The sequence below is a fragment of the Eptesicus fuscus genome, chromosome 10, assembly GCF_027574615.1.
Source record: "Eptesicus fuscus isolate TK198812 chromosome 10, DD_ASM_mEF_20220401, whole genome shotgun sequence".
NCBI lineage: Eukaryota > Metazoa > Chordata > Mammalia > Chiroptera > Vespertilionidae > Eptesicus > Eptesicus fuscus.
Genome location: NC_072482.1, coordinates 72,148,313 through 72,164,611, shown reverse-complemented (window position 1 = coordinate 72,164,611; position 16,299 = coordinate 72,148,313). Strand labels below are relative to the sequence as shown.

The following is a 16,299-nucleotide window of genomic DNA, read 5'->3' as shown; positions in this document are numbered from 1 at the left end:
AACTGTTTGATAAACTTTATTTTTTTGCTTTTTACATTAAAATTCCACATTGTTTAGCTACATGGTGATAATATCCTATAATATCAAGAAAAGATGGCAAACGTAAGCATGGAAACTGAAAGAGTAGGAATTAGGTATGAAAACTATTAGTTGGCAACATCTATAACATTTTTTTATAAAAAACAACTTTCCTGAATTGTAATTCCTTATAGATTAACATGAAGTTTATGTTATGTTTAGTGTAGCATATGTATAAACAAAGTATTTTAAAAGAGTGAATCCATTTCTATATTAACAGACTTCTACTTGTTTAGGTAATCTATTTCTTTTTTTGCTTGCTGGCAGAATATTGTGAAACACTAGTTACTTAGTCATAACAGAAGTGTCACACTACAGATTAATTATTCATTTCATTGGATGAAGAATTGTGATCATGGACACTGGCCAAAATAGCCAGGCCCTGCTTGGAGAATTGCTAACTACAATTTTTTTCTTAAATTATCAATTTTGTATTATGTAGATTTTTAAAGATATAAAGGATAACTTCTCAGATTTCTTTTAGTGAGAAAAAATAGGCCTCAAAGGATCCTGGAGTCACCTTAAGCGTCATGTGACGTGAGAAACCTAGACGCATCAGACCTGGGTTAAAGAGGAATCTTTTGGCCCTAGGGAACAGAGGCTCATTCAGAGTCAAGCCCAGGTGGATAGGTGTTCGCTGTGAAAGGGTCGGTAGAACACAGTTTGGGAAGTGGATGGATCCAGTGCCCCTCCAGGGAACTGGATACTCATAGGTCCCTGGGGAGCAGGTATTTGTTGATCTTATTCCATCACTGGGTCTCAGCTTCTACCACTCCCGCCCCACCTGCCCCTACTTCGTCCTCACGTTTCTGCTCGCTCAAATATTTTGCTTTCTGGAGGCCCATTTTTCACACCCCCTGTCCCAAGCCCTCTTTCAGCTTCAGCCTTCCTATCAGATGGCTCACTGTCAGTATTCTCCCCTTTCAATTTCCAAGGAGAACCTGAATGGCTTACAGAATTACCAGAGTCACTATTCAGGGAGAACTTTGACCTCGGAAGATGAGGGCGAGTTTATGGACTGTGTTCTTGGACCACATGATCACTCTGAATCCAATCCGCTATTGGAGAAGGGGGTGCTTTCTGGGTGGCTGTTGGTGCAACCTCTGCCCTAGGAATGGTTTGGGTCACCTCAGCAGAGCCTCGATTTCCTTTCCAAAGGGACTCCAGCAAGCATCACACACACACACACACACACACACACACACACACACACACACGAAAACAACATTGACCGAAATGTATGAATAAGTGGGTTGCAGTTAAATGTAGGAAGTAAGACACCTCTATCGACCCAGAATCAAGAACTAGCTTTGTCCATGTAAAATTTCTTTGCAGTAAAACAAGATGAGTTTCGTTTGCAGACCACACCATTCTGCTGTCGTGCTGATTTCTGGGGACCCCTGCTCCTGGCCTGGAGAACCAAAGTCCCGTTTCTCCTGGGAGACCTCAGCATTCAGCACGTTGGGGCGCTTTACTTCTCCAGCTAGAAGAGAGACCTGGGCAGGAAATCACGCGTCAGATGCGGGGGGCTGGGGACTACTGGCTCTGGGTAGCGCGCAGGAAAGGTGGCGGCAATCGAAAAGGTGAAGATCTGGGTCCCTTTCCCACTTTGTCTGGAACCGGTCCCCTGGTCGGGCGTCTCCACTCCCGAGTTTCTTCCTCATAGGCTTGTCCCTGGGAGTGTGGGCGGCCCACTTCCTGAGCGCAGAAACTCTTACCACCCCGTTTCCTCCTCTTCCTCCTCCCCTCCCCGGCGCGCCAGCCGTCTCGGTGCCTCAGTCACTTCCTACCTCAGCCTCTTCCTCCTCGGAGCGTTTCATCGGATAACCCGCCCCCGCGCACGCTGCACCAGGGTTCCCACCGACCAGCAAAGGAGGCGGAGAGGTGAGCGAGTCCGCTGGGAAGAGGTGGCCAGGTATCAGGGGTGCACCCGGCCTCCGGTGGAGGCCAAGCAGCAGGGGAATCGTGGGCTGCGGGTGGAGAGCCAGGGCGCGGGGGAGGCCGAGGCGCGTGGATGTGGCTCCCGGAATTGGGCTGAGTTGGAGCCGGGGGCGGGGTGGACGCGCCCCACGCCCCCACCTCTCCGCAGACTTACGCATTCGGCTCAGCGGGCCGGGGGCGCACGGGGAGTCCGGCTGCGGTGCGGCGTGTGGGGAGCCCGACCTGCAGAGCAGGGACGGGGAGGGATGGGGGTGCGGGGCGAGATACCCACGAGCAATTTGATGGCCTCCTGGCAGCGGGTTCTGCGGAGCGGGCGGTGGTGCGGCTCTGGGCTCTCCTGCTTGTATGTGGGATGAGGGGGTGGGTTGGGGGCGTAGTGAGGGGACACTAGGGGTTTGTGGAGCGGAGCAGGTCCGTTTTCCGTGCCCGGCGTGGGCGCTCGGTCTGGCGGCGCGCTGGGGCGCTCGGGGCTCGGGGAGCGCGGAGACAAAGGCTTCCGGGACGCGGCCCTTCCCGGGGAGGCCGCCCCCGAGCCCGCGGTGCTGCCCCGGAGCGGGGGGTCGAGCCCCGCGTTCCCCAGCTCTGCACCAGTGCGGTGGTGATCGTGGGACGGCCTCTGGGGACAGGGTCTGGGGACACCTTCCGGGCCGGCTCCCAAACTTGGAGCCCAGATGACCAAATAAGGAGTGTGCGCGCCCGGGAGCTGGCGGGAAGGAACCCAGCCACCCTCTGGCCCGCACCAGCTGCTGGTCTGGGATGGCTTGGGAAGGCTGGAAAAGGGGCCCTAGCACGTGGAGTGGGCTCCTGATCCCCCGGAGGCTGTAGTCCTTCAACATTAGAAAATGCCCAGGTAGTGCCTCCAAACTTAAAAAAAGAAAAGATTTATAAAGGGTCCCTCCGTAGATGTGTGTTACTGGTAGAGCATTTTATCCTAGGCCGAATCCTCTGACATTCCGCTTTCTTTGTGACTCCCACGCACGCTGCCCAATTACATCCTGTCACAATTAGAGGGCCGCCTAGCATCTGCCACCGCCTTCCCTTCATCACTCGCCCCCACCCCCCTTTTCCCTCCTCCTTCTCTCTCCCTTCCCCCGCCTCCGGGCCCATTGAGGAGCTCTTTCTTCCCTCTGGACTTGCCCGCTTCTGGCCTCTCATTGTTTTTGATCTTGCTGCTTACTCCAGTCTCAAGCCTGATAACATGCCGTGGGCCTTCCAAGGATTGTGTAACAATGGGTATTTCTCCCCCATTGTCCCCGCTAAATAGTAAAATAAATAAATCATGCCAAGTTGTGTTTGCTAGCAGTAGTTCCTGGGCCTGTTACTTTCCTACCTGGAGGGGTCTGGGCAGGGAGCCCTTCTTGCTCCGTAAGTGTTCCCGCCTTAGCGAATACTCAGTTTGTAATATTTCATACAAATGCAACCCTATTGCATTTGCTGCACTTTGCATAATAACTGGCAAAGAAAAAGAGGAACAAAAGGAGGGGGAGATGGGAGAGGATGAGGAACAGCATTTAATTGTGCTAGCGTCCCCCGCACTACCCCCCACCCACACTCCCAGGGGCAACAGCCAGTTTCATCCTTCGTAAAATGAGGATAAATAATAAATACTCAGCAAGGCTCTTAGGATTACCTGAATTAACAGGTAAGGAGCCTCATATGTCATTAATTATAAAGAAATGCCGGTTGCCTTCCCTTCTTGAAATTGGATGAGCATACATCTGTTTAACACGGTGCAGGTATTCACACTATACATAATAGAGGGATTTCCATTTTGAGCCTCATTATCAAAGGAGAGCTTTGTCTGAAGTGTGTGGCTAGTGGTAGGTGGAAGGAGTGGAGAATGGTGTTAGAGAAATTTTCAGAACGGGAGGAGATCACAGAAATCTGAGAATTAGGACCATAATCCCCTTGGACATTTCACTCTCCCTTCTAACCAATGTGGGCTAATTTTCTCAACAACCCTCACAGATCCACACTACTTCTGCATTAACCCTTTGCACTCGCTTGCTTTTTTCTCTATTCCTTTATTCTACTCGGGATTTAATTTTTTAAACACCCCAGATTTTACAAAGCACGGCAGTAGAGCTGCTACCGATGCTAACCGTGTCGAGTCACACTCGACATCCGAGTGCAAAAGGTTAATGCTTTCGAGAACAGGGTGTCACCTTTATTCATTGTTAGGCAGTTTTGATTGTTAGAGAAATTTTTTCTTATATGGCTCCCAAATCTGCCTTTCTATTACATCTATCCATCTCATCTGATAGAGCAACATAAAACAAAACTATTCGCATAGGTACATAAAAGGAGCTTTAATTAAAAAAAAAATAGTGGTAGTTTTTCTCTAGGCTAACTTTATGGGTCAAGAGTCTTTAGAATGCAAGTGACAGAAACTCATTCAAAAACACAAGCAAAACCAGGAAAGTTGATTGGTTTATGTAACTGGAAAGTCCAGGGCCCTGTACTGGCTCAATCATTGTTATGTGGTTGGACTTTTCTTTGTGCCAGCTTTGTTCCTGTCAGATTCTTCCCAATGGTAGCTGTTTACATCAGGGGCTGTAAACTTACATCTTAGAACCCAGTGGGACAGTACCTCATTGTTCGGGATGAAATCACCTACCTATGCCCTCAATCAATTATCCTGGTTCTGAACCATTCCTGGAGTTTAGGGTGAGGCTCTATCCAAGATACATGAGTTTAGAGTTAGGAAAGACTTGATCCAAACAAAAATTAGACTAATGGTGCCAACATGGGGAATGGGTGCTGGGCAGGTAAAAACAGCAGCTGTCTGCCATGCTGACATTTACAGGGATGTGTTTTTTCTACCATAATTCTCATGGTATGTCTTTCAGTGTATTTCAGCTTATGAGTATCTCTCTTAAACTATATCTTGAATTGAGTATATAATGTTATAGACAAAATTCACCAACACAAAGTTTCTGCTTTTGGATGCTATAATTTTTATAGTTTTATGTAAATGCATGAACCTATAATGTTGCATTTTATTGCAATACAAGCTTCTTAAATTGTAATATTCTTACATGTAATGTAGCAGATGGCAGTTGTACCTTTAATTATTAGCTGATGGAAAATCTGAGGTCCCAATCAGTATAGTCTAAACCTAGAAGTCATTCTTGTTTTAAAAAGCTACCAGGAATTAGTTACAATCTGTCTGGATAATGTTTTTTTCCAAATTGTCACCCCAAAGTAAACCATTCACCCCACCTTTTTAGTCCCTTATTTGATTTGGAGAATTTAGGATTGGAAAACAGACTGATGATTGATGCATACTTTCTGACCCTCCTGTTGTCCGTTTCACTGTAGATTACTGCCTTCTTATGGAAACTCTTCTTCTTTTACTTCTTTGACCCAACGCGGTCAGGGTTCTCTCCTCCACCTCAATCTGCTTTCCCCTCTTCTTGCTGGTATTTCTCTCCTCTCACGCTAGCTGTTTGCCAGGCCCCTTTCCTTTTCCGTTTCTGTCTCTGAGTGCTCTTCCTCCGAGAGCTCCTCTCTATTCTCCACTTAGATCAGCAGCTTTATGGTGACAAGCCCATAGTTGTAGTTCCTTCCTCTCTCAAGCCTTTGCTATTTCTTTCAGTCCATGAGACCAATATTTATTGAACCTGTGCTCTTGGTGCCAGACAATCAAGCAGACAGCATTACAGTCAGATCCCTGCCTAGAAGAGCTCACTACCTTGCGGTGAAAGCTAAGAAATCGGTAATTCCAATCAAATGAAACGATGAGGGTGGACAATGCTTTGGGGACACTCAGTGGGGGAACTCTCCTACTCCAGGCTTCATGGAAGGCTTCGGAGGAAGTTATATCTAAGCTGGACTGAATGTGTGGGAGTTAGCCCAAGAAAGAAGAACGAATAATCATAGTCTAGGTTGAAGGAACAAGTATATGGGAAGGTTGGATGTGAGAGATTGAGGGACATTTGAAGGACAAAAAGAAGCCCCATGTAGCTGTAGCTAGAGTTCAAGAGGGTTGAGTAGAGGAAGCTGGAATGGTGGGCGGAACCCAGCCTGTGGAGGACCTAGTAGGCCAAAATAAGTTAGTAGCTCCCGTTATCTGAAGATGAATGGTCTTCACCACTACTTTATTGTAGTCAGGTATACTGTGCACTGTCCAGGGAAGGACATGTCCCTGTGTGTGACCCAGGAGTCATTGTTGCACTGACCTGACATTATTAAAATTGCCTTGTATCAATCTTCCTTCCCCACTAGACTGCAGGCTCCCAGAGGGGAGGCAGTGTGTACAGTTATTTTGGTATCTCCAGCTCCTAACTTAGGGCCTGCCCTTTTCCCTTTTTTCTATGCTTTTGTACATGCTCTTTCCCATGCATTGAACACCCTTTCCCAACTGTCTACCTGGCCTACACCACCCCAGTGACCTCCATGAAGCCTGTGGCTTCCTTCTTTGTGCTCCCATAATGCCTTGGACCCATCAGTCAAGGTGTACAGTCACACTGCTGTGCATTCCAGGCCTTTCTTCCTTTCTGGAGGGTTAGTTGCCCTGAGAGCAGGTCCTTGTGTCACTCACCTTTGTATTTATTATTTTTAAAATCTTTATTGTTGAAAGTATTACATATATCCCTCTTTTCCCCCATTGACCTCTCCCAGCCCCTCCCCCCCAAACCTTCACCACCCTATTGTCTGTGTCCACGGAAGAGATCAACCAATGAACTCACCTTTGTATTTTTGATGGCCTGCAGGCACACCATGAAGAGGATGGACTTAGAATTAAGAGTGGGTGCAAGGAAAATGGCTGCATTCTTCCCAACAGAATGTGTAGACTAAGAGTGGGATCAGCCCAGAGGGAAGTTATGCAGATGGAGGGAAAATGGAAGTACTCTAGTGCCATGTACATTACACAAGTAGTTTTAGGAAGAGGAGCATGGTAAATTAATACTGACAATTGCTACATAAAACAAAAGGGCCCTTGGATTTGGCAAGAAGTGCTTAATGGAATGTAGAAATGGCAGTAATATAGACTTTTTGTTTTCTCCCTCAGGCAGCAATGAATGTGGAACACGAGGTTAACCTCTTAGTGGAGGAAATTCACCGTTTGGGTTCAAAAAGTAAGTATTATAACACAGATACAATATTTCTATTGAGTTTGTTTCCGAGCCAGTAGGACCAGCATTTTTGGTAGAAACCTAGGAAGGAGTCACCAGGCCTCAGGACACAGCTATGACAGCCCTTCCCTCAGTCACAGGTGACAGGTGCCCTCAGCCATGAAGTAATATGTGGAGACACAAAGCTAGTGGGGTAATGGGATCCTGATGCAAAGAATGGTTGAGATATTTCATTATCCTTTGAATGGAATGAAAATTGCTGCGCCTCTTTAATCTGGCTGCATTGAAATCTGGTAATTGAATCATATTCAAATTTTTATGTCACACTACTAAAATTTATTTCCTGCTTTATCTTGCCAGCATTTTTAAAACTTCCAAGTGTCTAGGGACTAAGATTGAAATTATATTAAATTTTCTTTATTTTCTCCAAGTTCTTAAGTTTTATATAATTAGATATTTATGTACATACTAGGGGCCCAGTGCACAAATTCGTGCACCTTGAAAGGAACTGTGAGTGGAGTGGCTGCGGTGGGCACAGGGCAGGTCTCTGCCCATCCTCCATGCCCCCACCCAGCCCCTCCCACTGCAGCCCCTGGTCCCCTGTCTGCCAGCAGCCCCGCTCCTGCCACTGCTGCTCCCATGCATTGATGGCGCCGGCCCGGCTTGCACCTGCTGATGGCGTAGAGCAATTGGGGCTGGAGTCAGCAGCAGGTGTGAGCGGGGCCGGCACTGTCAGCAGGTGTGAGCCCCGATGGCCCCTCAGGAGCAGGGGGAGGTAGAGAAGCCCTCAGGGGCAATCGGGGTTGGCAGCCGCCACTTGCACCAGAGCAATTGGGACAGCACTGGGCACCGGCAGTGGGTGCGAGCAGTGGCTCTGGTGCCAGCTATGGGTGCGAGCAGGGCTGGCACGGGCAGTGGGTGCGAGTAGGGCTGTAACCAGCAGCGGGTGCGAGAGGCAGCTGCTGCCCTGATCACCCCTCAGGAGCAGGGGGAGGTGGAGCAGCCCTGAGGGGCGATCTGGGCTGGCAGCCACCGCTTGTACCCACTGATGGCGCCGAGTGATTGGGGCTGGCGCTGGACACCAGCAGCAGGTGCGAGTGGGGCCAGCGCCAGCAGCAGGTGTGAGTACCCGGCGGGACTGTGGCGCGCAGGAGCAAAGAATTTTCAGTAAACACCAGAGGCTCACCCCAATGACAGTGACCGGCGCCCCGCCTTGGTCTGGCGTCCCCGCTCACATGCTCCACCATCCCTATGCCCGCCATGTTCTGCACTCTGCCACCTGCTGCCAACACCCACCATGTTCTGCGCACGCCCCCTGGTGGTCAGCGCACGTCATATTGACCGGTTGATTGGTTGTTCCGCCGTTCGGTCTATGTGCATGTTAGGGTATTATATAATAGATAACTAAACCAACCTTTAGGCATTTTTCTTTTAAGTCAGCTTTTTCTTCAGCAGCATATAAAAACTACCATGAAATTAGTGATATGTAAAATTGGTAGTATTAGTGTCCTTTTCCCAAGGCGAAATGACAGTAACTATTGTGCTTGTACCTTTGGGTATTGGTATATCTCAGGTAAGACACGAAAGATTAGGGGAATGTTTTGAAAACATAAGAGCAATAGACATATTCTGCAATAACTAGGATAATAGAACTCAAAGTTATAAAATTATATTAGTGAAAAATGGTTTTAAATTACCTCATAAGAGTTGTTTTATCATTATAGTTTAATTCTTCATACAGCTCTATCTGCTTATGAATCACAAATCATCTATAATAATAAAAGGGTAATATGCTAATTAGACCGGGCATCTTCTGGATATCATTCTGGACGTCCTTCCTGATGAAGCTGGGGCCGGAGGGAAGCCAGCTGGGAATGAGGTGCCTGTGGGTGGCCCAAGGGAAGCCAGCCCGCGTCCCGGGTACTGGAGGGAAGCCGGTGCCAGCAGCTGGGGGAAGGAAGGCCTACTCTTGCATGAATTTTTGTGCATTGGGCCTCTAGTGTGAAATAACAAGACATACATTGAAAATTCCATTAAGCCATTCATATCAAACGTCCCCTGTATTAGTTTTCTATTGTTGCCATAACATTACTACAAACTTAGTGATGTGAAACAATGCTTTTAATATCTTAAGAGTAAAGTAGTTTAGGAATCTATCTTAGTTCATTGGTGCTGCTATTACAAAATACCACAGACCAGCTTATAAAGAGCAGAACTGTATTGCTTATAGTTCTGGAGGCTAGAAGTCCAAGATCAGGGTACCAGCATGGTTGGGTTAAGTCCTCTTCCAGGTCACAGATTTCTTCTTTTTATCCTCACATGGTGGATGGGGCTTGGCTCTCTTTGCAGCCTCTTTTATAAGGCATTAATCTTTATGATTCATGACTTTAAATCCTTACACCCTCATGACTTTAGCATTTTCCAAAGCACCATCTGCTAATATCAGATCTTTAGCAATTCGGAACTTACAAGTTTGGAGGGGGGAGGGGGACACAAACATTTAAACCGTAGCAGTGTGATAAGGGTCTCCCTGGATTAAAATCAAGGTGTTGGCAGGGTGCATTCCTTTATGAAGGTCCTAGAGAATCTGAATCTGTTTTCTAGTCTTTTTTTGCATTCTTGGCTCATGGCCCTATTTCTCCATCTTCAAAGCTGGCATTCTGATTTCATCTTCTGCCTCTCCAATTTTTAAAAAAATCCTCACCCAAAGATATGTATTTTTAATTGATTTTAGAGAGAAGAAGAGAGAGAGAGAGAGAGAGAGAGAGAGAGAGAGAGAGAGAGAGAGAGAGAGAAATCATCCTTGTGAGAGAAACATTGATAGGTTACCTCCCGTGTGTGCCCTGACTGAACCGAACTGAACCCAAAACCTGAGTATGTACCCTGGCTGGGAATCAAACCAGCAACCTTTTGGTGTATGCGATGATGCTCCAACCAACTGAGCCACACTGGCCAGGGCTCCCTCTTCCACTTTTAAAGGATACTTGTGATTGATTACATTGGGCTCACCCAAATAGTTCCAGATAATCTCCCCACTTCAGGGTCCTTAATCACATCTACAAAATTTTCTGTACCTTGTAATATACCAATAATATATTCATGGGTTCTGGGGATTAGGACATGGATGTCTTTGGGGGGCCATTGTTCTTTCTGTTACCTTCCCTTTTTGGTCTTCTCTAGTCATTTTATTTCTTCATTAAACCTGGTACGAGCAGAAGCTCTGGCCAGGGTCATCATCACTGAAATATACCAAGAAAAAATAAACTAGGCATATAAAAGTTAGTGTGGGCTCAACAACTGAGTTTAATCATATGGTCAGTTACTATTTGTTGGAAATCTGCACATGCAAGCACTGTGTTAGGTAAAGTGTGTTCCTGCCCTCAAAGATCTTACTACTTAGTTGAGAAAAATAGATTAAAAAGGCATGAGCTAATTATCAGGAAAAATGGTTTGCTAAGCTGTGAAGTGCTGTCATCCAATTTAGTATGGTCTCAGAGAAAAAGATTCTTGAAAACTAGTAGTTGGGGGCACTCAATGAATCCTTGGCTATTAGGTAAGACGCTGGAGTGTAGGACAGGTCAGTTCCGGAGGAAATGCATGAGCTGCATTTGGAATGTTTGTGGAGAACAGGAGGAGACAGCGGAGGTTGCCATTAATTTACTTCCTCAATCAAACCAATGAATAATCTTTCCTAACCCCATTTTTCTCCCACCCACTTCATCATACCCACTTGGTGGAAGTTTGGTGAGTCTTCTTTTCAACCATGATCCCTCTACCTGTGGTCCTCCTTCCTACATTCCCAGTTTCTCCGGAGCTCTGTGAGGTCATGTTACTCTAGGGCAGTGGTTCTCAACCTTTCTAATGCCGCAACCCTTTAATACAGTTCCTCATGTTGTGGTGACCCCCAACCATAAAATTATTTTCGTTGCTACTTAGGCTCTACAGCAGCGGTTCTCAACCTGTGGGTCGCGACCTACAGGTTGAGAACTGCTAGCAGGTTCGCCTAAGACCATTGGAAAACACAGATATTTACATTACGATTCATAACAGTAGCAAAATTACAGTTATGAATTAGCAACGAAAATAATTTTATGGTTGGGGGTCACCACAACATGAGGAGCTGTATTAAAGGGTCGCGGCATTAGGAAGGTTGAGAACCACTGCTCTAGGGAGTAGAGTAGTACTATTGTTTGGTTGGTTAAAGGTATTAAAGATGTATTTCCAAAGATGCATAGCATTCTTTTTTCTCTTAGATCTTTCTGCGTGTCAGCTGAGTGTTAATTGGTCAGATTCATCGCATTTAAAGGTCTAGCCCTAGCCGGTTTGGCTCACAGGGTCTTGGGTTCGATTCTGGTCAACCTTGGTTGCAGGCTCGATCCCCGGCCCTGGTCAGGGTTTGTATGGGAGGCAAACAATTGATGTGTCTCTCTCATATCAATGTTTCTCTCTCTCTCTGTCTCTCCCCCTCCCTTCCACTCTCTCTAAAAATTAATAGAAAAATATCCTCAGGTGAGGATTAACCAAAAAAGATAATAATAAAAAAATAGTTTGAAAGTCTAACCTCTATCGCTTCTCAGCCTTTTGGCTAAGATCGAGTGTAAAAGTCGAGGCTCTATATCCCTAGCAGTGTTACTGTTCTGCAAGGATAAACTGAGCCCACACTTTAAAATTAGCAGCTTTACAAACTAGAAGACAACAAGGTGATTATCATAACTTCTATAAGGATGAAAATACTTTGAAGATTGCAGTTTCACCAGGCCTTCTTGACTTTCCTGTTTCTGGTAATGGATGACTTATGAATTGGAGATGTGTTATCTACTGACATGCTATGGTAAATTATTTAAGTTGTGGAATAATTTTGATGGATCTAAATTATGATATAGATTAATCTAAATATGATATATTAGCTGAAGCTGGAAATTGATTTAGTTTTATCTGTTTCTTTAAAAATAAAATTCTATTCTCATTTTCCATCCAGTAGAAAAAAATTAAGTGGATAAAGATTATCTGGAGATTTAAATTCTTTCATTCAACAAATATTTCTTGAGTGCTGCTTTTGTGCTTAAGTGCTGGAGATGTGAAAATAAACGAAATTCCATCTCAGCCCTTGTGGGTCTCTTAGGCAGCAGGAAGAAAGACAGGCAAACTGAAAGCATGTATTGGGAAGCCTAGCCTGTTCATCTCTCCCCTCCCCAACTCATGAAAACCACTGATCATTTTACTTAGTTTTGTCTTTTTTTCATAGTTTTTCCTTTTCTAGAATGTTCTATAGTTGGAATCATTCAGAATCGAGTTTTTGCATCAAGAGTAGGTAACTGCAATGAAAGTTATCTTAATTTGAAGAAAAGTTCTCTTAAAACTACAGAATAGTTTAAAAATTAAACACATTACCTTCTTTCACTTTGTAATATGTGTTTAAGGCTCCTCTGTGTCTTTTTACGGCTTGGTAACTCATTTCTTTTTTAGTATATACCTTAATTTAAACATATATATATATATTTCAGAGAGGAAGGGAGAGGGAGAGAGATAGAAACATCAGTGATAAGAGAGAATCATTGATCGGCTTCCTCCTGCACGCCCCCTACAGGGGGGATCGAGCCCGCAACCCAGGCATGTGTCCTTGACCGGAATCAAACCCGTGAATCTTTAGTCCGCAGGCCAACACTCCATCCACTGAGCCAAACCAGTCAGGGCTATACCTTAATTTTTAACATCTGTATTAAGATCTGGTCTCCAATCTAGATAATCTAGGGATCTCGGTAAATACAGATTTTTTCATTTTTAAGGTCATCACTCTCTCCCTGGGGTTTCTGAGTACATTTATAACACACCGAGAGAAGCATTGCTTCTGACTCTTTGTTATTTTTATTGATTCAACAACTAACACAATTAAACACATCAAAATTTAGAGAGAGAAATTGGTCCATAGTAGTAGCACTGTAACACATTCACCTTTTGCAAATGTTGCTTGGTTTTCTTCCAGTCTTTTTCCAGAGGATACTAAGGCTAAGAGGTGTGCAACATGTATTTCTTTCATCACTTTTTGGACCTGGCAAGAGGTTACACTGAATTTATGACTGTTCAGTGTTAAATTGTAATTTTGGTTAACCTATAGCTAGATGTGTATTAAAGATTATGTAATTCTTCCATACATAGGGACAAGAAACAGACTAAGGCTCAGACTAAGGCTAAGACTAAGGCTATTTATGTATTACACTGTAAAATAAACAAAACTGATTATTTTGCATTGACTAACATTGTATTTTTTCAAACTAGATGCTGATGGGAAGTTAAGTGTGAAATTTGGGGTCCTCTTCCGAGATGACAAATGTGCCAACCTCTTTGAAGCATTGGTAGGAACGCTCAAAGCTGCAAAACGAAGGAAGATTGTTACATACCCGGGAGAGCTACTTTTGCAAGGTGTTCACGATGATGTTGACATTATATTGCTGCAAGATTAATGTGGTTTGCATATCATTGTTCATTGTTATTTTCTGGTAAACTGGAATATTTTCAAGTCAGAGGAAAAACATGAGCATACTTAATGTATTTTTATAGAACTTTGTAAACAAAAGGAGACTCATTTTTAGAAGTCCATCCTTTTCATATTTGAAAGAAAATTTATGTATTACACTGTAAAATAAACAAAACTGATTATTTTTCTCAGGAATCTGGTTGAAAAATGTAGGCATTGAGGCTTTTGTGGTGGGCGTGTGAGAGTGTTTCATAAATCATTCTTAGACAATTTCCATAGATAATTGATATTCTGTGAAAGCAAGAAGCAAACTAAAGACCAGCTCCCACAAGGAATATTTTAATGTTTATGTAATAAACACATGTTACTATCTTAAAAGTGCTTTATTGTCTTATTTTGTCATTGAAGATTTATGTGCCTCTCAGAATCGAGTTTTTGCATCAAGAGTAGGTAACTGCAATGAAAGTTATCTTAATTTGAAGAAAAATTCTCTTAAAACTACAGAATAGTTTAAAAATTAAAAAGTAGGGGTGGTTAATGTTATGATTGGGTCCTATGAAAAATATACTGATTTTGATGCCTGTTGTATGCTTATCATTGAGTTAGGGGACACACCAAAACATGGGCACTAAAAACTTGACTTTCTAATTGGATTAGTTAGACCCACCAGACACAATGCAGGATTGTCTATAATTGCATGTTGCAGCCTGTAGTACAGGATTGAAAGTGATATAGAATCTCAAGGAGGGTAAAATCAGAGAAAGCATGACAGTTGGCAAAGGTATCATAGAGGAGGCAGAATTCACATGATCAGAGTTGATTATCCAGAGGGGGAAAATGAGACTGGTGAGGGTGATGACTCAAGGTAAGACAGAGGGACACAAATTAGCAAGGCATGATCTTGTGGAAGGTCAGAGGCCATCAGTTTGATGGGAATATTAGGGAGAGGGGTGATTCAGATTGGGTAATTGAGGTGGAACCTGGGAATCGGGGAGAAGAGTCTGAACAGAAATTGGAGCAGGGAAGTTCCACGACGACAATGATGTTCAGTGCAGGTCGCTCTGACACTGGTAACTAGGGCTGACACTGGTAACTAGGGTGGATTGTAGAGAGTCAAGATGCAGTCAGACAAGCCAGCTAAAACATTGCCCAAGAATCTCATGGGGGTGGTGATAATGCAAAGATTTCCCTTTAGATTCCAGAGTCCTTTGTAATGGCTTCATATATAGTAGCAGTTTCTCTTATTTGGATCCTGGCCTTCAAAATTCAAAATCATCAGTTTGATTTCTTTTTGAGCCAGATTCACAGTGCAACTAATCCTTTTGGCCATAAGCTACATTCCAGTTAATTACCTCAGTAATGAGTGCCATTGGCTATAGGTGGTGGGAGTTAAACATTGTAAATAGTGTACACAAACATTGTCATTCATGAAATGAAAATTTGTAGCATCTACTTCGGACAGGTCACTGTGCTAGGCAATAGGGATTATTAAAGCAAAGCAAAATGAGGATACAACTTAATTCCAATTTTCAAAGAAAAACAAACATTTGCGCAATATGTATTAAACATAGAAGCTTTGTGTAAGTGATATAGGGATACGGATACACAAATCATGAATTGTTCCAGGGGGGAACTGAGATGAAGTGAAGTTTGTCTTAAAGCAGCACAATGATTGGGAAGGACTTAACTGATGGAGGTTACTGCCTACAAAGGGAGAGAAAGGCAAATATGAAGGAAGGAAAGAGGAGTATTGAGAGCTGTGGTTGGAAAAGTTGGTTGAGGCATTATATTGCACTCTTGAGATAGAAAAAATAATTTTAAGTGTATGTCTTAATAATGATGAACTGTGAAAAAATGTGAAATAATTTGATAAGTATTGCTGTTTATGACATAACTTTAATCACAGGTTCCATAACAGTGCTATTTTGTATACTGATATTATGTAAGACAATCTGTAAGTATAGCTCATCATTTTATAGTGAATGACTGCTAATTGAAAAATTGAAGTTACCACTTTTGCACTCAAGTTTCCTTAAGTTCCCATCACAGAAAATCCAAGCACCCTTTTGTGTCCTGGAGGCACATTTAAAAATAAGTTATAGAAAGGTTGACTTGAGGAATTTGTCTTAATTGAACACTAGCATCTCAGATTTTTCTGGTGTCTAAGCTGCTTCCTACGGTTCCAGACAAGAAGGAAAAAAGAGGCCTATGGACTGATAGACAAAATACAAACATATGTGATGGCCACGGGACAAGCCTTCTTTTCTCTGTGGCATGCGGTTCTGGCCTCATTCATTTATAGCCTCGTATATCTAGGAAAAGTCAAGAGAAAGGCATGTGCTGTTAAGTTATTTACGATCAAATAATCTTGGAGTTTCCTCTTCCTTAGCAAAATATATAAATAACTCTTCAAAGAAAACTCACTCCTCAAAAGCTTTTTAGGATGAGAAATCAGAAACGATCCTATTTTTCTGGAAGCCGAGTCTATATGAAGACCCATATCTTGTATTTTTTTTTCCAGCTGCCTCCACAAAAGGTCTCATTAAAAAAACTTTTATTTTTCTGTAGTTCTCCTTCTAATGAAGACACTTTGGGTTGGAAGGCATGGAGACTCACTTAGCTAGGTATCCGGGATTAACAATTAGATCTATACGTGGCCGTAAGGACGGTAAGGTAACGAGCTCACTGTAATTCAAGTCGGGGAACTGTGCCATGGTGGAGTTTCAG

At 43.8% G+C, this 16,299-nt stretch overlaps 1 protein-coding gene across 2 annotated transcripts; it reads left to right on the top strand.

Moving 5' to 3' along the window:
* Positions 1 to 1,895: 1,895 nt before the first annotated feature.
* On the top strand, positions 1,896 to 13,944 carry ABRACL (ABRA C-terminal like). Of its 2 annotated transcripts, none has more exons than XM_008161906.3 (3): positions 1,896 to 1,962; positions 7,034 to 7,100; positions 13,374 to 13,944. In XM_008161906.3, the coding sequence occupies exons 2-3, from the start codon at positions 7,040 to 7,042 to the stop codon at positions 13,556 to 13,558; spliced, it is 246 nt and encodes an 81-aa protein (XP_008160128.1). In that variant the 5' UTR covers positions 1,896 to 1,962; positions 7,034 to 7,039; the 3' UTR covers positions 13,559 to 13,944. The 2 variants fall into 2 exon arrangements, with proteins under 2 accessions (XP_008160128.1, XP_054577998.1); XM_054722023.1 differs by lacking the exon at positions 1,896 to 1,962 and adding an exon at positions 5,655 to 5,737.
* The last annotated feature ends 2,355 nt before the right edge of the window (positions 13,945 to 16,299 follow it).

Coding starts and splice junctions, on each gene's coding strand:
- ABRACL (XM_008161906.3), top strand. CDS start 7,040: ATGAATGTGGAACACGAGGTTAACCTCTTAGTGGAGGAAATTCACCGT. Junction 7,101..13,373: donor TCACCGTTTGGGTTCAAAAA/GTAAGTATTATA, acceptor TTTTCAAACTAG/ATGCTGATGGGAAGTTAAGT.